Raw genomic sequence first — 23,059 nt, 5'->3', positions numbered from 1 at the left:
CGCACTGGTGGCCGCCGCCGGGAGGAGGAGGAGCGGCGGACGGGCCCGGGGCGGCCCCGGGTAGGGGACTCCGTGAGGGGGCCCTGCAGGGGTGGAGCCTTAAGGGACGGCGGCAATACAGCGAGGGAACGGAGGGGGTGCTGGGTGGCACCTCCGGGTCTCCTTTACAAAAGACCCTTTGGTAATCTGGGCGCTGAGATTTGGGAGAAGTCTGTTGAACAGGGAGGGCTTTGCCTGAGCCCCCCCGGCCTGCTCTGCTTGGCCAGAGGTGCACCTGCAGGACACCGTCCCCCAGGAGCGAAGAGCAGGGTGCGGGGAGGGGCACGAGGCTACCCCGGGTCGGGGAGCACAGCACCAGCCGGGGCTTAGAGAGGGACAGCTGCCGGAGCTCTAAAGGTTTCGTAAGGTCACGGGACTCGCGATGTTTTCCTTTGGCGTTGCTGATAATAGCGCGGTGGATGATTCAGTCGGTATAACCCATCACTAGAGAGCAGTTTGAATCGGGAGAGCTTTAAAGAACCAGAAAACCCCTGTTGCCCCACGCTTTATTGTCACGTCAAACAGGAGACTGTCGGGTATAATGCCTGAGAGCGGACTTTGCCCTCTGTTTATACCATGATTTCATCTTTGCGTCGGGGAAGGTAAACAACGCAGAGCGGAGGCACAGATACCGCTCTGCCTGGCGCGTGGGTGTCCACAGGCTTCGTGGCTACATTTCAAGTGCAGAGAACTCTGTGTGTGAATATATATATAGGTGCAGATATATTATTTATGCACACCTCTCCTTCAAGCTGCACGCACTACAGCCCTCGTTGTAAGCTGGATGTTTTTCCATCTCCTTCCAAGCTTTGCACATTAGGGCTACTCATCTGTGAGCTGCACACAGCAGTGCTTATCTCCCAGCTCATGCCGAGGACTGTGTGCATACACACACATGCAGTACACCAGATGAGAATTGCCTCGAAAGTACAATACAATAAAAGGGAAATTAGCCTCAGTAATATCATTTCTTGTCAAAGCTTGGTCCTGTTCAGCATTCCCTGTATTTTGTTATTTATTTACTTAAATATATATTTTTTCATTTCAGTTTTGTATTCATTTTCAAATCAAATTTCCACTCCCCCAAAACCAGGCTGGATTTGGAATGCATAGGTTAATGCTGTTTCAGTCATTGAGTTGGCTCGTGCTTAAAATAAAATAGGCAAATGTCACTGTAGGAGTGAACTCTGCCACAAAGATAGCGCGCTGATGCTGCCACGGCATTTCCTGGTACCGTCATAGTAAGCGTTAGTGGGTTTTCTCAACTTCTCACCAACTTCCCTTGTTGGAAAAAAAAGAATGCTACAAAACAGAGGTGCATTAATATTAATAACTAGAGCGTCTATTATTAGCTCTATACAGTGAGGTAATACCACTGATGTAATTTTCAGAGAGACAGTTAAACAACATGTCTCAGAACTGTGTGGTTTTTTATTATGGTTCCGTGGAACTATAACTTTGATTAAGAAGTGCTGAGTTAAGCTAAAAGCAATCTCCATAAAAACAAAACACAACTGTTTCTGTCCTTAATTAATTATTTAATAGATGTAAAAAGCGATACTTTCTCAGCCTTCCCTGGAGGTATGATGGGTGTGAAACAAACAAACATGCACTGATAGTAAGGCAAAGGGTTCAGTCTCCCTTTAGGCTTTTCAGAGCTGTTCATATCCCTGCAGATACACCTTTTTGGCTCAAGGGCAGCTGTGAAGGCTGCTCCATGCTCTGGTCTGTTGCCAGAGGTGTTGTGGTGTCAGGAAATCCCCACTGCATGTGAGTGAGGAAGATACACAGCATTCTGTAGTTAAACTAATGGGTGCTTAATAGTTTGTTCCTGCTGTACTACTGCTTTTTGCTGTTTCTTTGTAGTTGCAGCTTTGTGACTGAGCCTGTCACCTTAAGACAATGCGGTCAATCATAAAGCAGGTTTATTATACTCAGATTGTTTGGGGAATATGGATTACTATCAGTTGTTTGCTGCGTGCTGGCACGTTGCAAACTGCCTGTGTCACCTCCTGAGTGGTAAGTCTACCTTTTAATAGCTAATTTGTCTTGTGGGATGAATAATTTACCGTTATTTTTCCTTCAGTCCTCTAGGGTCTGTTATGCAGTTCCTCACTATTCTGTACTGCTCCTATCACACAATGTCAGTAAACTTTAGGTAAGTCAAATGTTTTAACGTAGTACCTCAGCTTGGAAAGAAGTTTTGTACACATTCTCTAGGCAAGCATGAGTGCTGTAACTTTTTAGGCACTAATTCATATTTTGAACTGTTTAGTTCTTGGTCGTTTCAGGGGAACATTCACACACTCCTTCACAGCAGCACCAAACAAAAGAAAACCCATAATCCTATTATATGACAATCAACATCTGATGTTCAGGTAGAGACTTGACCTTTGGAATCAAAGTGATCAGTTTTTTAGACATTCTGGAAGCTTTAGTAAGAGAACCTTCAATGTTCAAAGGGCCGCAACTCAGACAGGTTCCCAAGCGCCTCCTCCGCTCGGCTCGGCTCGGCTCGGCTGGGCTGGGCTCGGCCCTCCCGGTGAGGACACAAGATGGCCGCCGACCCCCCACCGAGCCGCGTGTCTCCCTAGCAACAGAGCTGCGCCTTTGCCGCCAGCGCAACGGAAGTCCCGCCCCCTGAGCGTCCCGGTTGCTATGGAGCGGCGCCGGAAAGGGAGGAGTCGGGCGCGGCTGGCGCAGGTGAGGGCAGAGCTTTTTTCTCTTTGGCATGTGTCGCGATAGGTTGTGTCTCGTGACCGTTGTTGTGGGATGGACGGCAGGTTGCTGTCTCCTGAGGCTCTCCTTGCAGGCTTGCTCTCGGAGTTCGCCGAGAAGGGCTGGGGCAAAACCTGCCCCTGCTGTTGAGAACACCTTCTTGCATTAATATGTTGTTATGTTTTATGCATTCTTGTCTGTGGGTTTTAGTATTTAAATAGCATAAAGTCATTAAACTTTAATTCATGAATGCTTTGGGTCAAATAACTGAATCCTTGTGAATAACGCTTCCTCGTGTTTACAAATATGAATGAAAATAGGCATGCCTAAAACTCTCCAAAATCAAAGCCTAATAGGCAGTAGTATCTGCCTGGTGGAGTTTGTTGACTAAGGTTAGGCAAGAAGAAGTGGGAGCCCTGTATAATGGATTGTGGCTCTCAGGAGGAGAGAAACCGCAGAGGTACTGACTTTGTAACAGCTGTACATCTCAACATCCAGTCCTGGAAGCTTGAAGACCCTTTGAATGTCAGTCCACTGTCTTAGCTGCAGAAAGTGTATTAATTATGTCACTAGCAAAGATGAGTAACTAATGCATTTGACTTTTTGATGAAAAATTCTACATGGGGGGAAAAGTAGATGATGTTATATGTGAGTGACACTTTACTCTCTCCCACTTCCTTGCATGGCAGCTTTTGTATTGGAGATGCATGTGCTGAAGAGTGTGCTTTTGGCTCAGACATTTGCTTCTGAATCAGCACTTTTCTGTAGCATATTTCTGTGAAGGATAACTATGAAAAGTCAATAGGCTGCAATTTTTTTATAAGTTGTGGAACGAACTGCAGAAGGACTAAATAGCTATACTGAAACTGATTATGAGAGCTGACTTTACCGGTATTAACTGGTAACTTATGTTATTTCTGTCAGAAAAGTTTCAGCTTCTCCCTCGGAGAAGTAGCAGTTGCAGGTACTTGGCTTGTTCTTTTGTGCATTTCCATCTTCTAGACTTTGCTATTTTTCTTGAACAAAAGGGGCAATGATGTAACACAGTACTTGAGGGTGGACATAAGTAACTGAACAAGACAAATGTGGATAAGCTAATAAATAAACATCTTTATTGATGATCTGGAAAAGGGGATTGAGTGCACCCTTGTTAAGTTTGCAGATGATGCCAAGTGGAAAGGGAGTGTTGTTCTGCCTGGGGGTAATAGTAATAGTAATAGTCTCGTGCGGGTTGGAAATAGCGCAGCCAGCAGGAGCAGGGAAGTAATTGTCTCTCTGTACTCAGCACTGGTGAGGTGGTATCTGAAGTGCGGTGTTCAGTTTTGCACCTCTGACTGCAAGAAAGACATCGAGGTCCTGGAATGTGCCCAGAGAAGGACAATAAAGTCAGTGAAGGGTCTGATATATATGAGGAGTGGCTGAGGGAAATGTGGTTGTTTGGAGAAGAGGAAGCTCAGGGGAGACCTTATCTCTCTGTAGCTCTCTAGACCTCCCTGTAGCAAAGTGGGGTTCAGCCTCTTCTCCCAGGTAACTGCAATAGGACCAGAAGTAATGGACTTCAGTTACACCAGGGGATTTTCAGCTTGGCTATTAGGAAAAACTTGTTCTCCGAAAGTGTGGTGAGGTATTGGGATAGGTTGCCCATGGATGTGGTTGGCACCCCATTGCTGGAGGTGTTCAAGAAATGTGCAGATGAGGGACGTGGTTTAGTGGGCATGCAGGTGATGAGCTGACAAATGATCTTAGAGGCCTTCTCCAACCTCAGTGATTCTATGGTTCTATGACACTGAAATGAGTTCAGAGGAGGGCTGCCAAGGAGGTTGGAGCACTTGTCCTGTAATGAGAAGCTAGGAGAGCTGTGCTGCTTTGGCCTGGAGAAGAGGCTGCTCTTGCCTTCCTTCCTTTACCTAGTGTGAGGAAGTTTTTGAGGTGACATAGCCAGACTGTGATGGTGAAGGATGGGAAGATGGGAAACAACGGGAATAAGCTAAAATGAGAGGTTCAGTCTGACTGCATGGAAAACTGTTTTTCCCATGAGTATTGTTGAGCAGTGAAAAAGGGCACCCAGGGCAGCTGTGCTGCCTCTGTCTGTGGGCATTTTCCAAATGTGACTAGATTAAGCTCTGATACAACTCGCTCTCCTTGGCACAGGCACTGGGCTAGGGAAGTCCTGAGGCCTTCTGACCTAACAGCGCTGAAAGGCTGGCATGGAGGAGTCAGAGATCTAAAGTAGAAAGCGACATCTAGGTGTCAGAAATTGAAATGCAGCTTGTTAGGTCTTAGGTCTGGGAAATTCTGCTCTCAAGTGTTTAATGGTACCACCATATCCTCTCGCATCAGTGGAGAGGAGGAATCATCGCTATGTGAAATACAGTGAGACAACAAAAAGTTGGTGATGTTACTTTGGTTCTCTCCTTAAGAGAATTGCAAATTGTGATTCTTCATGGAATGCGCAGTGGATTTTTCTCTGGGGTTGTGGGCCAACATCATAAAATAGGAGGCGTTACTTTCAGAGCAGCCCTTGTATTGTGGTTTACAGTTGGTGAGTGAGGTAATCCATGTGAACACTCCTACCCAAAGCAAACAGAGGAAATGTTTATATGTATATACGTTTACCTGCTGGAAAGGAGCCCCATGGGGAAGGATCTGGATGTCCTGGTGGACAACAGGTAGGTTATGAGCAGCAGTGAGCCCTTGTGGCCAAGAAGGCCAATGGCATCCTGGGGTACATAAAAAAGAGCATGGCCAGGAGGTCAGGAGGTGATCCTTCTTCTCTACTCTGCCCTTGATGAGGCCATATGTGGAGTACTGATTCTAGTTCTGAGCTTCTCCATTCAGAAAAGGCATGAAACTTCTAGAGAAGTCCAGAAGAGGGTCATAAAGATGATAAGGGGCCTGGAGCATCTCCCAGATTAGGAGAGACTGAAAGTCTGGACAAGACTGAGAGAGGATCTGATCAATGCTTATAATTCTCTAAAATAAGGGATCAGGCCATGCTCTTTTCAGTGGTACCCAGTGACAGGACAAGGGATAATGGGTACAAACTGAAACATCAGAAGTTCCTTCTGAATGTGAGGAAAAGCTTCTTTACTGTGAGGATCATAGAGCACTGGAACAAACTGCCTAGAGAGTCTGTGGGGTCTACTTCCCTGAAGATATTCAGAACCAGCCCAAATGCTTTGCCACTTACTGTAGGGAATCTGCTTTAGCAGGGTTTGGACTTGATGATCTCCAGAGGTCTCTTACAACCCCTATACTTCTGTGATACCAGTCTTGATTAGAAGTACAAAACTGTCTGTGCTCTATGATTGCATTTGTTTGTTTTTCAATAAATATTACCTGGTGAGTTTATGCTGATGATTTCTGTCACTGACTTGTTTAAGAAGAGACTCGAGCTGTGTGCCCATTCATAAAACTTGAATTGGGTGGGGAAAGATCCTTGTAACTAGTTTTCTTGTTTGAAGCTGTCCAGATGACAAACGTAAGCTCAGTCTGAACCTAGGATGTTCTTTTCTATGGCTTTTCCAATTGGTTTATTTCTTTATTCATACTTAAGTTAAATTGCTCTCCAGGTGCCATTTTTTTTTCCTCTTTGACTATTCTAGATTGTTTTTTTTTCACCTCATGTTTTCACCCTCACAGCCTTACTCTGTTCTTTACTAACAGGTTGATTCCACTTTGGGATAATGGCAGGAAAAGTGAAGTGGGTAACTGACATAGAAAAATCAGTTCTAATAAACAACTTCGAAAAAAGAGGCTGGATTCAGGTAGCAGAAAATGAGGACTGGAATTTTTATTGGTAAGTACGTTAAAATACTGATGCATAAATTGTTGAAGTATTTTAATATCTCACATTAATAGCTTTAGTAATAGTACAGAATGCATATTTGGAAATGAAAGATGCATACTTTAGCTTTAATTTGCTGAAATGCTCCTAAAAGTGTTACATTGTTTCATTGCTTATGTTTTTTTTATACTGTTGCTGATCTTTTCTTTGGATTTGTATTAGTAAATCCTGGTATCTGTGCAGGCCTGCTAAATTCATTAGGATTCATCAGGCCAGAAGGTCCTTTCTGCATGGATCCTTTCCCATCTTTTCTAATGACCTCATTTGCCTTTCTACTTTCCCAGAGATTTTGTCATGCAGTGGAAAATAATTAACCTAGCAAAGAAGATGATCGCTTCTGTGAATACCCAGTGTAAAAACCTCAGGCCAAAGGCTGTAGCTGCTGACATGGTTTTTGTTTTGTTTTGAAATGTGATACCTGATTTTACTCCAATTTCTTGTATGCAGTAAGCACAATTTTTCCTCTATGATTGGAAGGGATTTTTCACCTGAATAAAAACTTTGAAACATATCTTTCCCTTAAATTTTTGACATGCACATGCTTATGTGTGTTCATAACATAAGGAAAATGATCCAAGGTTCTGATATATGATACAATATTATTTTATCAGTGTCGCAGGGGCTTGCCCTGTTGCGACAGTGCCAATTCCTGTAATAAAAGCATCGAGAACTGCATTTTCCTTCTTGTCCACAGAAAAGATTTACATTGAGACTTATTATTTGAGTACTGAGGATGATTGTAAAATTAAATCAAGATAATGGATTTGCCTAACACAAGACTAAGAGGGAGTAGGGCTTATGGGGTGAAGCTAGTGGAGCTTGCTGGGAGGACTTTAAACTAGGTCTGAAGGGGAACAGAGGGGATAGTGAGCTTTCCCATGATGAGGTGTGGGAAGGCATAGCTAGATTAGAGGGATAGGGGACCACTGCCTTGAGAGGTGCTGGCAACACTGCAGCACATACGAAATCCTATGATAATGTAGTGACTGCTGGGGCAATAGGAGAAGACAGTGGGGAAAATCAAAGGGAATACTTAAATGGAATTAAGGAGTTATTCTTTAAGGAGGTGACAGACCAGCTGCCCAGCTGAAGTTCTTCTACGCCAGTGCATGCAGCTTGGTTAGTACACAGGAGAAGCTGGAAGCTACTGTGCTACTAGAAAACTATGATTTAGTTGTCATCACTGAAACCTGGTGTGATGAATCTCATGACTGGAGCATGGCTCTTGACAGCTACAAGCTGTTCAGAAGGATCAGACAGAGAAGGGTGGGGTGCTATTCAGAAACACCTAGACAGGCTTGAGTAGTGGGTCCACATAAACCTCATAAGGGACAGGAGGAGAGGGGGTGTTTCTGTCTCCATCAGGAAGGGAATAGAAGATAAAGAGGTGTCCCTAAAGAGCAGTCATGAGCAAGTCAAAAGCCTATGGGTGACAGTTAGAGACCAAGGCAGCAAAGGAAACCTTGTGATCAGTGTCTGCTACAGGCCACCTGATGAAGCAGAGCCTGTAGGTAAGGCCTTCTACCTCCAGCTACAAGAGGCATTGTGATCACAAGCACTCATTCTGTAGGGGGGACTTCAACCACCCAGGCATCTGATGGAAAAAATAGCACAGTGAGCTGTAGGCAATCCAGGAGGCTCCTGGGATGTATCGAGGGTAACTTCTTGAGTGAAGTTTGGTTTGGCAGGTGAGGACTGAAGAAGCAACATCTGACCCATTGTAAGTGAAGATCTGGTTCATGACTACTTGAGGAACCTGAACATTTACAAGTTTGTGGGTCCTGATAAGATTCATCCCAGAGTCCTGAAGGAATTAGCTGATGTAGTTGCCAAGCCACTCCCAGTGATATTTGTAAAGTTGTGGCAATTAGATGAAGTCCCTCCTGACTGGAAAAAAAGGCAACATCACAGCCATTTTTAAGATAGGTAAAAAGAATGACCCTGGGAACTACCAATCAGTTGGTCTCACCTCTGTGCAGGGAAAGATCATGGAGCAGATCCTCCTGGAGGCTGTGCTAAGGCACACAGAAGACAGGGAGACGAAATGGGAGAACCAGCATGCCTTCACCAAGGGCAAATCATATTTGACCGACCTGTTGGCCTTTTATGATGGTGTCACTGCATCAGTGGACAACAGAAGAGCCACTAATGTAATTTATCTCTGCTTCAGTAAGGCCTTTCATATGGTATTCCACAACATCATTCTTTCCAAATTGGAATGATATGGGTTTGATGGGTGGACTGTTTGATGGACAAAGAACTGGCTGCAGGATCAAGTCCAGAGTGTGGTGATCAATGGCTCAACATCTGGATGGAGATCAGTGATGAGTGGTGTCCCCCAGGGGTCAGTGCTGGGACAGATATTGTTAATATCTTCATCAGTGATATCGGCAGTGGGGTTGAGTGCACCCTCAGCAAGTTTGCTGATGACACCAAGCTGTGGGGTGCAGTCAATGCACCAGAGGGACAGGATATCATCCAGATGGGCCTAGACAGGCTTTAGAAGTTGGTCCAGATGAACCTCGTGAGGTTCTGCAAATCCAAATGAATGATCTTGTGCCTGGGTCGAGGCAGCGCCCACTACCAATACAAGCTGGGGAGTGATAGGAGTGAGGGTAGCCCTGCTGAAAAAGACCTGGGGGTGTTGGTGGGTGAGAAGCTGGACATGAGCCAGCAATGTGCCCTCGCAGCCCAGAAAGCCGACTGTATCCTGGGCTGCATCAAAAGAAGCGTGCCAGCAGGGTGAACGTGGTGACCCTGCCCCTGTACTCTGTGCAGGTGAGGCCTCACCTGGAGTACTGTGTCCAGATGTGGAGTCCTCAGTACAAGAGTGACACGGGCCTGTTGGAGTGCATCCAGAGGAGGGCCACAAAAGTGGTCCGAGGGATGGAACACCTCAGACTGTGAGAGCTGGGGCTGTTCAGCCTGGAGAAGAGGAGGCTGCAAAGTGACCTGACAGCAGCCTTTTGATATCTAAAAGGGAGTTACAGGAAAGAAGGGAACAGAGTCGGTGATGATAGAACAAGGGGAAATGGTTTCAAGCTCAAAGAGGGTAGATTTAGTTTGGGTAAAAGGGAAAATGTATTTTACAGTGAGGGTGGTGAGGCACTGGAACCAGTTGCCCAGTGATGTGGTGAATGCTCTGTCCATGGAGACATTCAAAGTGAGACTGGATCAGACTCTGGGCAATGTGATCTGGCTGTGTATGTCCCTGTTAATTGCAGAGGAATTGGACTAGGTGGCCCTTAAAAGTCCCTCCTTTCTGACTCTAAGGATTCTATGATTCTAAGACTGAAACGCTGTCATAGAATGCAATAATGTATGAGAGCTACTCCAGAAGTAATGCCTCCTATTTTAATAATATAATGTGTCAGCCTATGATAGTATAGGCAGATGTTAGTGGTATGGTGGTAGGGACCTTTTCACCAATATTCCATTACATGTTGTTGCTGTGTGACAGCAGCAGAGGGGCAGTCTGACAGAATGGTGTCTGACATGGAAGTGCATATGAAGCAAAAGTGTGACATTGAATTCCTTCTTGTGGAAAAAAATGGCACCTGTTGACATTCACAGATGCTTGCTGGATGATTGCTGAATGCTCATGAAGATCAAACAGTGGCTGCGAACACAGTGAGGTTGTGGGTGGTGTGTTCAGCAGTGGCAACAAAAACACTGTGGGTTGCATTCACTGGTATAGGTTGTTACAAGCATGACATGCAAGTTCTTGTTCATCACTGGCAAAAATGCTGGTGATCTTGACTATGTTGAAAAATAGTGCTTTGTTGCAGAGAATTTATGCTATCAGATGGTGTTATTGTGCTCTTTGTATCTGTTGTACTTTCCATGGAAATAAATAAGAGGCATTTCTTTTGGAGCAACCTATATATTAAGTAGCAGAAAAAGTACCTCTAAGTATATTACACCATTTATATCATCCTTTTCAAATATGACAGAATGGCTGTTTGTACTGCTGACTGTGCCTTTTGTTAACTAGTTATTAAATGGGTAGGAGTGTAGTAATCTGCTTGAGCTTTTAGAATGCAGCTGAGGGGAGGAGTGGGGGAACAGGACACTCATGGAAACTGCTGTGTGACTGATTTGGTTTTGTTTTGCTTTCTTCCTGAAATGATAGCATAACAGATTGTAAATTTAAGAATATTTCCTGAATGCCATCAGTGTGACACCTCTATTATAGAAAACTCTTTGTGTTTTTGACCCTATTCTGTGAGAAATTAGGTAAACAGCTGATTTGATGGTGTGGTTGCTGTAGCATTCTGCTCTGTCATCTACAGGTGTTCTTAGCAAGATGTGTGATTCACTGATTTCAATTCGTATGCTTGAAGCCCTCCAGAAATATAATAGCAAGGTAACCAGTAGTGGTAGTTTCATGTTTTTGTTTTTCTTTTTTAATAAGAGGAAAACAGTTCCAGAGAGAAAAGCAATAAATTAGAAAAATACTTCTGTAGCATTTGGGTGTGTAGGGGTAATTTGTAAACCCCGCTGAGGGTTGACCTGTCTATCAGCGATCCAGAGTCTATAGTAGAGACAAGTTTTCCTCTTACTTGCCTCACCAGCTGCCTCAATTTCATTAGTATAGGAACTGATAAAGCATCTGGAAAGATTTTATTTGCTAACAGAGATTCAGAATACGTTAGATTGTCACTGAAGCTAAATATTTTACTATATAGAACATTGAGAGAAGTGCAAGAGGGAGGAGATGACGTGACATGAATGTGTAGTGCGTTGGTACCTGCTGGGTTAACCACAACCCTGACATACACCGTTTCAACTCTGTCCTCCTTAGAGAAATCATCTGCTGTCTGTCTTTGTTTTCAGGATGAGTGTACAAACAATCAGGAATGTTTTCAGCGTGGAAACTGGTTACCGCCTTTCTGATGACCAAATTGTCAACCATTTCCCCAATCACTATGAACTGACCAGAAAAGATTTGATGGTAAAGAATATCAAACGATATAGGAAAGAACTTGAGAAGGAAGGAAGTCCTCTTGCAGAAAAGGATGAAAATGGAAAATATATTTATTTGGGTATGTGGTTCTCATTATCAGTGTTAACTGTGTCTTCTGTCTTGTTGGTATACTGATGGCATTGTAACTTACAGAAACAGAGCAGCACATTAATGAACATATTCTGATGTACGTGTTACCATTTTCATGCAATGAATTCTGTAAGAAAAACTGTCACTTGCAAGTAGTACAAGCAACCGAGATTGCCTGTTTCTACCAGTTTGCCTTCAGAGACATTAAACTGATGTATTTCAGTTATCCCGTGGAGGTAATTTAGCTACAGAATAGCTTGTCTTCCAGTAGGAAAGGAATTCTGCTAGATTTTCTAAACTTCTAAAGTGTTACCACACTCAGGTGGCTGTCTGTGGGCAGGTGCTCTGTCAATAACCGTTAAACAGAGTAAAGTGTTTTGTGTTCTACAGTCTTTAAGTAAAAACTGTAAACTAAATGAAATAAAAAGCAGCATGTGTTTTATTTGAATTGGTCATACGAGATTAGAAAAACTATATTAATGAAGATTCCTCTTAGATGTAGGATGTACTGTCCTTAATGGTGCACTCTTTTTTTTTTTTTTTTTTTTCCAACTCAGATTTTGTTCCAGTAACTTTTATGCTTCCTGCTGATTATAATCTCTTTGTTGAAGAATTCAGAAAGAATCCCTCCAGCACTTGGATTATGAAACCTTGTGGTAAAGCTCAGGGAAAAGGAATATTTCTAATCAATAAACTGTCTCAAATTAAAAAATGGTCTCGAGATAGCAAAACATCCTCGTAAGTATTTAAAAACTAAACCCATCCTTGCACTTTCTGTAATCGCTTGAACCACGTCAGCACGCTAGTTGTCTGATGCATGGGAAAGGTATTCTGCTGTTATTGTTTTGTCATTGTGTAGATACTTTTGCAGTCAATCTCAGTTACCTGGCTTAGTCATTCAAACAGGTTTTAATACAGTTTACGTTGGTGTGAGAAGATAGAAAGAACAGAATAACTATTCTCAATAAAAAAAGCTTTCAGCATTTTTGGGGTAACATGCAAAAACAAACTGTCCTTCTCTGTAGTGTAAAGTAACAGGAGATGAAGAAAAAAGTCTTTCCCTGAGTAATTTGTATAGTGATTTTATTTAATACATATCAATTCACTTCTTAAATTAGTGCAGAGTGTGCATATATGAGATATATGTGCATATATGAAATAAATCCATTATCTGTTTGGAGCACAAAGGAGTACACCTAATGCTGGTGGCCTGCTTTCAAACGGACTTAATGGTATAGCAGTCTATGCTTTTCTCTGACTAAAAAGAGTTTTGATGGCAAAACTGATGCTGTTTTTTTCCTGTTACAAATTGACTGGCTGAATACCCCTTGAGACGTTTTTTTTCTGTTTATCTTGGAATCTGAAGAATGTCTCAGTCTGAAAGCTAGCTTTTCACAGTTGTTTGCCTTGGCAAACCAAGCGTAAATACAAACATTCTAGGAATATAAGGCCCTGAATAACCAAGGTAATGTAATCCATGCTCTTTGCTTGTCTGTACTGTGACAAGCTCTAGATGTTGTCAAAAGGAAAGATTGGTGTGTTAGAACTGCTTTCTGAGTGGCTCAGTTAGCTGCCCTGCCTTGTTCAAAACTGAGTTTTAATGGTTAATTGATATTGGTCTTTAGTTTTGTATTTTAGACTTGCCTTTTGTTGTTGTTGTTGTACATAAGGCCTGCTGCCAAGTGTGTTACTGTTAACCAGTATAACTTTATACATTGTTTTGTCAGTAAGGTGCAAGATTTCCATTAATTCAAAACTTACGGACTGTTTACTTCTGTGTTACAGGTTTGTATCTCAGTCTTCCAAAGAAGCCTATGTAATTTCTCTCTATATCAATAATCCATTACTAATCGGGGGAAAGAAATTTGACCTTCGTCTGTATGTTTTGGTATCTACATATCGCCCACTGAGATGTTACATGTAAGATTGTGTATGGATGTGTTTTATTACAAGAGAATGTTTAATGTAGTCAAAATAATTTTGCCAGTGTTGCATAAAGAAGTTTGATGTGTATGTATATCCTAGGATGATCTTTTCCTTACTTTTTACTGGGATTTAACATACTTTATTGACCTTTTATTTCAGGTATAAACTTGGATTTTGCCGATTTTGCACAGTAAAATATACACCAAGTACAAGTGAATTGGATAACATGTTTGTACATCTTACAAATGTTGCCATTCAGAAACATGGGGTAAGTGTAACAAGTTCTCAGGTGCTATTCTTTAACAAGTCTGATTTTCTTAAGCTATCCCAAAAAAATTGGAATAAAAAGGTTCTGTCATGTTTTTTATCATCTTGCAATTAAAATATCTCTACTTGACCTTAAAAGTAAGTTTTAGAAGACTGCAGATAAAATGCATGCAAGATAAGGAGCTGCAAGTTCTGTAATAGACTGTGATGTCTTTAGTCTTGGCTTGCAGTAGTTGAAAGCAATTTCTTTCCATGTCTCCTGTCATTTAAATGCTAATATACTCACTTAGCAGTTGGTTCTGTGAGCAGTGGAATTAATGAAGCCTGATTTCCCTCTATCTGTATTTTATAATGGCACTTGAATATCTCCTTCCTGATCTCCCCTTCCCCCTTTCTTGGTCATGCAGTTAATTCAGCATTCCCCTTTACAGCACTTGTTTATCACAGTGGCTTCCAGCATTTTCCTATGATTCCACCCTCTTTCTTCTCTGCAAAACAAAGGCAATGTACATTTGTGGGCTCGTGATAAATGTTTGCTTCCTGGCCAGCAAGTGGCTTCCTCTGGAAAGTGTAGAGATAGAATTCTGCCTGCACAACTGTTCCATCCTCTGATTTGCTGTTGATGTTCTTAAAACAAATGTGTGGAAACCTGATTGCTTTGACAGCATTCCACTCTGCCCAAATAAGCTGAAATTCCCCAGTAGGAGGAAGGGCAAGTGGGTTAGAGGTGACATTGGCAGTTGGACATGTAATATCACTGCCTAAGCCGTGTTTCTTTGGGGAATCCAGTTGATGATGATTATTGACCTGTTTGCATTTTAGCAGATGACTGTGATTTAAAAAACATGCCTCCGTTACAGGAATTTAAGCTATTGTTTCACTTCCTAATCTTGTGGGTTTCACTTTTTTAAGAGCAATGAAAATCTGTACGTATACATGACCGTGTGTGTTTGTGTATACACACGCACGTACACTCGCACAAGACAAACATGCCTTGTCTCTTATTGCTTTCTAAGATGTGTAGTACAGCAGAGCTGTTCTTTATCTGGTTATTCCTGTAACAAAGGTTTCAACTGTGAATATCACTTATGATGGAAATCATAAACCAGAGTAAAAGTGAAAAGATTATTTATTGGTACAAATATTTTCTTGCCTAAATGCTGATTTGTGAATTGCTTTTGATATGTTGTGATTTGACAGGGCACACTGAGAATTAATTGTGTTGAAAGTAGTTCCCATACAGTGTAGAGTATAAGTCATGGTTTTGTTGTCAGCAGAGATGAGGCATATGGTGTGCTGCCTCTCCTGTTATCATTCACCCTTTCATCTTCAGTTTAAAACTTGTCTGCAACTTTGGAGGCAGCTAAGCCATACAGTTTAGAATAACCTAATTTGAACTGTCAAGTGATTTATCATAATTGATAGGGTCTGGAAAAACTCTTAGGTTCTAGCTCTTCAACTCTAACCTAAACCGTACATGAACTCTGGTGTTCCACTGTGACTGTACCACACAAGCTCATGAAAAAGCATTGATAAATTGAAAAGATTATAACTCATTATCAGGGAGAGGGAAAGGTTAAAAAAAGGAAAGGAGGTTTAAGTATACCCACTGTAATGTTTCTGCTAGAAAATATAATTGTCCTTAATTGTTCACTGTGTGTGGAATGCAAGCAAAGCAAAAGTGATTCTTCTACTTCATTGTTTTCAGTTAGCGATATGCCATGTAGCCTGCAATATTCTTCTTTGTTTTGACGTTTTTAATTAAACAGCTGTGATTGTGCAGAGCTCTGTCCATTTGCAAGCTGTTTTGGTTCTGAGTACTTATTTTGAAATGCGAAGAGGGTTGAAAAGTTGATCTCTGTCCCCTTTCTGGAATCTGTAATATTAAGACATTTTTTCCTTGGGCCAAGTCCAGAGAGCCATGTTTCAGATCTTTATTTGTCTGTCAAATTTACTGTGGGGAGAAGTTATAGGAAACAAACAAAAACTCCTAAAAATTGATGAGAGGTTTCACTGACCTTGTTTTAGAGGATGAGAGGTTTGATTCTTCTGACCACTTAATCCTACCATATGCATTCTGCGTTTTATAATTTAGCAGGTATACAGTCATTAACTCTTAGAAACACTCTGAGGAGAATCTTCAAAGAGGGACAAAACGTTTGTCCTATGAGCTATTTGGGAATTGAATGTGTCTTTCCATGAGTAAAAATACCTCCACTTTGCTTTTGTCTTTCCATTTATAGAGAATGTGTTGCAGAGCATTGATTGCCTCTGAAAAAAACAAATACAAAGTAACCTCCTTTTTCCCCTATTCTGTTTCAGTAGCACTTAATGTGTTTCCTAACTTGTAATACTTTATTACCTAAGAAAAACAATATTTAAAGGTAATTCAGGTGTTATTTCTGTGTCTTCATGATTGCAGCTGTTGTCAGTTGCACTATTAAGAATATATAATAGTTGTCTTTTGAGGAAACAGACGAGTCCTTTTAAGTTGAGACATATTTTTGATTCGTGCTGTGTCATGTGATACTCGCAGCTGTAATACAAATGGTCATTTGTGTAGAGGGCAGTTTAAAGCAGAAGACTTCTTAAATATTTAAAATAGAGTAAAAACAATTTGCTGAGTTTGTTTTTAAGGCAATATTTGCATGCAGGTAGAAGTGGGCTCTGTGTGAATGGAACAAAACTGCTGAGCAACTTCAGAATCTTAAAGACTGAATTAATTCATTAACTCTCCAGGATGATTACAATCATATCCATGGAGGGAAGTGGACAGTGAGTAACTTGCGCCTGTACCTGGAAAGCACCCGTGGAAAGGAAGTTACAAACAAATTATTTGATGAAATTCACTGGATAATCGTGCAGTCACTAAAGGCTGTTGCGGTGAGTACTGTGCCTGGAATGCTGCTGGTGACAACATCATGGCTGCAGGATTTTCTTAACCATGAAAGTGAGTTTGCCACCAAAAAACCCTGATGTTTATTTCCTGCTTTTTGAGCGACAACCCTGATGCCAATTCCTGCAATTCTGTGACCTGCTGATTTGTCTGAGCTGAGTGAATTTGAATCTTGTGTGGGTGAGCATCTGTGCGTGCTGAAGAGGGTCCTTTGAAATAATTAATATGACTAGGTGCTGCCCTTGTGAATAGTATCAAGCTCTAACAAGGCCCATAATGTCATGTCAGCAATAATGTGTCAAAGAAAAAATAGCTATGGAGGACAATTTATCACACAAAATGTTGAAGGGTATTAGCTTAGAAGACTTGCATTGCTTATTTTCAGCTCAGCTGTATACAAGTCATGTAGTTATCCATGAAATGTTACCCTTTTATTTATTTATTTTTTTTAATAGCTTTCTGCTTGATTGACTTTGTAGCTTGGATCATATCCCATGATTATGTTAAAGAGTGGACCCATGGTACCATGCCATGGGTCAGCTGGGGTAAACGAAGAGCTTTCTGCTGCCAAGAAGGGCTTGTTCTCAAGTGCATGGTCTTGTCATCTCTCTTGGGCTGTTCCTGGCAACATTTTAAATTGAATCAGCTCATTCTTCCAAATGAAATCTACTTATTTTATTGATGGGCTAGTATTCTGCTAGTGTAATAAGCTGAATCACCTCACTGAAGGGTCAGATGAATACCAGAACCAGCACAAGAAAGAGGGACAAGGTTGTGAAGCTAGAATCAGTGGGAGGTATAGGGAAGCGTGGCTCAGCTCAGCCTCTGCTATACAATCATGTTTAAACCAGATGTGAGAGGAAAAGGGATTTAATCCAAATGTTAGCAGAACCTTAGGAGAAGAAAGGTTTTGTGAATATAGAGGACAAAATGTTTTGATCACCTTCAGTACTTCTCTGTCTGTCAGAAAATGGCAAATGTAGTGAGAGATGCTCATTCCTCCCTTCCCTCTTTCACTCCCTTGGGAACTGAAAAGCTTTCATAATTAGTCTAGGCGAAACCATCTCACTAACCTGATACAAAGGTTTCTTTAAAAATTCTGATGAGGTTTATATAAAAGTCTTGGCATACATGCTGTAAATCCTTTGCAGAGGTTGGAAAGCTGACTCTCCAGAGTGTGTGCTTCTAAGATCCTTGGTCTCTGTTGGCTTTCAAGATCACAGATGACTTGAACTAACTGTAGATTTAAAAAGTATCTGGTAATTGTTTGACCTCAAGTTTCTGCAGTGAGGGAAATGTCCACAAATAAGTCTTCTATCTCTGAAGCATAAATAATTCACAATGATGTGAAGCTGTGTTATGTACATTTTAAAATGTCCTGATTTCTCTGGGTATGTGCAGGCTTTAAATATTCTTACTACTATTGCAAAATATGAAAATGCTTTTATTTTAAAACTGGAAATGTGATGGAATACTAATGCAATTCTGTACTTGGCATTAATGCAGTCGTTAATATTGAAATATTTACCAACAGCTTGAGGAGAAAGAGTCTTGAAATTATTTTTAAGCTTACATTAATGTTAGCATAATGTCTGTATGTTAGTTACGCTACCTTGTGTTGTAAAAGATTTGTAATCATGACTTAGAAAGCGTGTCATCAGGTTACTTATGAAATTAATGATTTTAATATATACTTTTGTCTCTTCTAGCCTGTAATGAATAATGATAAACACTGCTTTGAGTGCTATGGATATGACATTATCATTGATGACAAGCTTAAGCCATGGCTAATCGAGGTAAAGTCACACAAAATGTAGAAATAACTTCCCACTCATTTTCTTTCACAGTATAAAACCAAGTAGATTTACATGTAGTCATTTCTATTTTGAAACTTTGTCTTTTGTTTCTCCAGTAAGTGGATTAGGCAAAACATTAGAAAGTAAAATAGACCTTGTGATGACCAAGCTAGCATGTGCTTATTTTTTTTTTCTTTCTGTTTCTTTTGTATTTTTATTTGTCTGTGGCTTTCAGTTTTGTCTTCTAAAACCAGTGCATCCATATAACTAGACTGCAGAGGCCATCTGAATGCTAGCAGCCCCGTTAAAATAATTGGGATATCTGGAAGGCTTCTTTTTAAAAAAGACTTTAGTATATCAAATTTGGATCTGTATGTTCAATGTAAACATCTTTCTTCTCAGTCTTACTGAAGTGAAAGATCAGAGCTGTTTATTGTTGTGGTACTGTTTCCCCATAACAAACGTGGAACGCAAGAGAGATGTTAAACTAACCCCAGTTTCAGCCTTCACTAAAAAATTATGCAGTTGAGTATTTTGAATAGAGACGTGGAGCATGTGTTTCTCCAGCTCATAATTTAACAGGGGAGAACTTGGATTAAGAACATGAATAAAAGCTGTTCAACTACTGATTCCTATGTGTAACAAGTGTTGGAGTGAACTAGGCACTGAAATTTATGGTTTTGATATCTATAAGAGCTTAGAAACAAAAATTGCTGTCTTGTCTGATTGACCCAGGGTAACTTAGTTTAAAGAAAAATCTTCAGGCTGACGCTGCAGACACTTTACTTAGTTTTGAGTTAAAAAAAAATTCCAGTAGGGGATTCCTTTCAACGTGTGAGGAACTGAAAGATGTGTTTTGAGATGCTGATTGTTGATTGCTCAAATAGTACATGTAGTCATCACACGTGCTGTTTAGAGAACTATACCACTCCTGAAAAATGATCTCTTTTTTTTTTTTTGTAGGTTAATGCTTCCCCTTCTCTTACTTCCAGTACGGCTAATGATCGCATCTTGAAGTATAATCTTATTAATGACACACTTAACATTGCTGTGCCTAATGGGGAAATTCCGGACTGTAAATGGAATAAATCTCCACCTAAAGAGGTCCTTGGCAATTACGAAGTCTTGTAAGTTTTAGTGTTGTTTTGTATAACTGCATTGTTTTTCGGTCATCTCACTTCTTTTAATGTGTAACGCAGACCAAAGAGATAAGGCAAACTTTATCTCTTGCATAGAACAGACACAAGGATACCACTTCATTTTTAGAGGCTGTATAAGCAGTTTTGGAGGTGGGAGTGTGTCATTCTCTGAAGGAATCTTACTTGTCTGATAAACCCCTGCATGTACTGAGCTTCCAGCAGCTTCTGCATGTGTAGAGTCTTAGTTGTATTTAGTGCAATATGTAGACTCTAGTTAAACATATGAAACCTGTATCAAATGGTTATTACCTGAATGTTCACAAAAATGATGCTATTTGAGTCTTGTAGATCTTAGATGTTATAATAATAATAATGTAGTGCCAGATATTTTTAAAATTACCAAATTTAGTATTATTAAAGGGAATAATCAACAGACATTTTTACATTGGAGTGTCTGAAGCGTTAGTCTAGGATTGATCTTATGCAGAGGAACACTGTGGTAAAGACCATATTGATTACAGTTTCACATACTCACTGAGAAAAGGCTCAGTTAGATTCTCAAACCTTAGTGGTGTCACTGTTCAGTGTATCAAGAATGTGGTTATGTACATAGTCAGTCCAATAGTTCACACCAATCTTACACTCTTTCTAGATATTAGTAAAGACAATTAAATGTGTTGGCTGGATTATAAATTATTTTCTAATGTATTTGCAGCTACCATGTAACATTCCTGTATAAGAGTATAAGTGATCATATGTTGTGAATGCTCTACAAAATATTGTAGTATTATCTTTTGATAATTGTACATAAACATCTGTAGTCAATGTCTTTTTGTAATCTGCACAGCAACTGAGAGGTAAGTATATATGGAGGTTATCTGAGGCTCTAATGAGCTTAGATGTTTAAAGAACTACTTGCACGTATGGTTAAGTGTTACAAAATGCATGCCATCAAATGCATTTAGTTAATCACACTGTTGTTTGTTCAGCTCATGTTTTTCCTACTCACACAGTGTTGCAGCAGTGGAGTTTTCTAACACTGTAGTTAGCAACCCTCTGCTTGAAGCAGTAGCTCAAGATTGGATTAAGCTGCCAGCATTCTGATGTTCCTGCTTTGCTGTGTAAGAGCAATACTGAGAAGGGCAGAAGTACATTTGAAATTTCACAAGCATGAAATTTCACAAGCATGAAATTTCACAAACTCTGTAATTGAACCAAAGCTACCAAGCAGTCTGTTTCTTCCAAAAACTAGCTGAGGATGCTTCAGTTGATCTGTGTTGTAAAAAAGGTGGTGGTATATTACCTTGAATAATAGCTGCATTTCAAACTATGCACTCGTAAACATGTTCATAGAACAGCTTGCATTAAATGTCAGTGCTAAATGTTAAGCAAAATAGAATGTGAAAGAATAATGAATAGCAGGCTAAGATGCTGAAAAAATTGTGTCCTTTAGATACGATGAAGAGATGGCGCAAAGTGATGGATCGGATCGTGACTTGCGAAGTCGTTCTGGGCAATCCACTGGAACAAAAGGAAATCGTGGGAGAGATTCAGGAAAGCCTGTACTAACCACCTGGAAATAATGATTAAGCAGAACAGCTCCCTGTTGACAGCATCACGGGAAAAACGTGTTCATGAACAGATTTCTCTATTTTGCTGTGTTGTATGAGGGAAGCAATCAAAGAAAACAGTACAGCCTTTGAAAATAAGTGAAATGAGCACTCCAAATACAGGATCTTTATAATACATGCACTGACTTGCCAATTATAATAATCATACACATGCATGTACATATACTTAAAATGTATAATATATGTAATTAATTTAATACAAGAATATTTGTGCTTGCAATAGTTCTCTGAAAGCAATGAATTCTAAATTCTTAGAAGCATCTCTGTTCAGACCATGGAGAAGCCAGTATTCTCTCAGTAATTATTATGAGGTTTCTTTATAAAGATGACATTTAAAACTGTTCTGATATACAGAGCAACAAGAAGTCTACTATTAGTTATTTTCTCTAGTAGCTCATCTCTACATTCCTGTAATAAAAGAGATACAGATTATGGGTAAGAGTGGTAGTGGTGAGCATCGATATTGTCACAATAGTGGTTAAGCTTCTTGCTTGGAAAAGAAGGTAACAAGAGGAAACAGCAGTATATGGAGTTGAGGCTATTGTCAATTAAAGTGGCTAATTATTTACAACCAGTCTTAAGTACTGGAAAAGTAATCTTTACATGCAGGGCTTTTTGTCTGTTTTTTTGCTTTGGGTTTTTTGTTTAGTTTTGTTTTGCCTTTAAATATTTTTGAGCTGATAATTCTTTAAAAGTAGAAAGTATTCATGTAAACAGGGAATGTTTCAGGTAGTTTTTGATGCATTATTTGGCTAGCCATTAGTTTTTACTGTAAGGTAATTCGTCTTTGGAAAATCAGGCAGAATATTTATATACTGTAATAAATCTCATTGCTTGAGAATGGCTCTAAATTGACTGGATGTAAATCTTGCACTACAATTTCTTTGTGTATTTACATGTATAAGTACTTCCGTGACTTTTTGTATGTTTTGTATGTGCTACCACAAAAATATTGTTGCATGTGATAAACTATTTCTAGGTCTGATACCAAAAGTTGTGACGATTAGATGCCAAAACGTATAGAGCAAAAGTTAAAAATAGGTATTTTGGTCTTCTAACAGCATAGTATGTAAATTAACTAGCTGGGTCTATCAGTGGCTACTTTCACTTGTGTGTCCGCCAGTTGCTGAGCTGTAACTTATAATATCATCTTGATGTGCAGCTCTGATAATCTTTTTTTCATCATTTTTTCTCCCTCCTCAGTTGTCCCCCACTCCCCCTTTTCTCTTTTGAGAGAAAGACAAAAGGATGCTTAAAGTTACGAATATCTGTGTACCTGTAATAAACCCTAACCTGGCTATCACTAAGGCAGTAATACTCAATTTCTCCCTGTCACAGCAAGTGAAATGCTTTTCACCTTTCTGTGTGGCGGGGCTGCATGAGTGCATTGTAAACCTAGCCTCTCCCAATGCCCTTAAACATGATCTGAGATTCATCCTTGCAATAAAGAATGAAATACGTGGACTGAATTGGTCACTCCAAGTATAATCTCTATCTTCATTAATCTTGGCTCTTCCTTTGAAATAAAGACCAAAATATAGCTGATTGTCTGGTCACTAGACTTAATGAATCTTCTCGCTGGCCTTTACACAAAAGCATATTCAACTTGGCTCATGAAGTAAGGTAAAGAAAAAGTTAATATTATTGTGAAGTGAAGCTCCTCTAAATCCCAGGTCTCGTAGCTGTTAGGTTTGGTGTGTTTCATTCTTTTTTAATTCCTGAGTATGAGTTTTGCTTTAATACT

The 23,059-nt window shown here is 40.3% G+C and overlaps 1 protein-coding gene across 6 annotated transcripts; it reads left to right on the top strand.

Annotated features, from left to right (window-relative positions):
• Positions 1-15: 15 nt before the first annotated feature.
• Positions 16-22,784, top strand: TTLL1 (tubulin tyrosine ligase like 1). Of its 6 annotated transcripts, none has more exons than XM_015869809.2 (12): positions 17-181; positions 2,126-2,197; positions 2,315-2,742; positions 6,424-6,556; positions 11,441-11,649; positions 12,218-12,398; positions 13,446-13,580; positions 13,746-13,854; positions 16,593-16,736; positions 18,459-18,545; positions 19,509-19,672; positions 21,138-22,784. In XM_015869809.2, the coding sequence occupies exons 4-12, from the start codon at positions 6,444-6,446 to the stop codon at positions 21,265-21,267; spliced, it is 1,272 nt and encodes a 423-aa protein (XP_015725295.1). In that variant the 5' UTR covers positions 17-181; positions 2,126-2,197; positions 2,315-2,742; positions 6,424-6,443; the 3' UTR covers positions 21,268-22,784. The 6 variants fall into 6 exon arrangements, with proteins under 6 accessions (XP_015725312.1, XP_015725295.1, XP_015725287.1 ...); XM_015869817.2 differs by having other exon boundaries at positions 23-60; XM_015869826.2 differs by lacking the exon at positions 2,315-2,742 and having other exon boundaries at positions 16-181.
• Positions 22,785-23,059: the final 275 nt, after the last annotated feature.

Source organism: Coturnix japonica, chromosome 1 (genome assembly GCF_001577835.2).
Source record: "Coturnix japonica isolate 7356 chromosome 1, Coturnix japonica 2.1, whole genome shotgun sequence".
In the NCBI taxonomy this organism is placed as follows: Eukaryota; Metazoa; Chordata; class Aves; order Galliformes; family Phasianidae; genus Coturnix; species Coturnix japonica.
The sequence above is the reverse complement of the archived record's forward strand: the minus strand, read 5'-3'. Positions and strand labels throughout refer to the sequence as shown.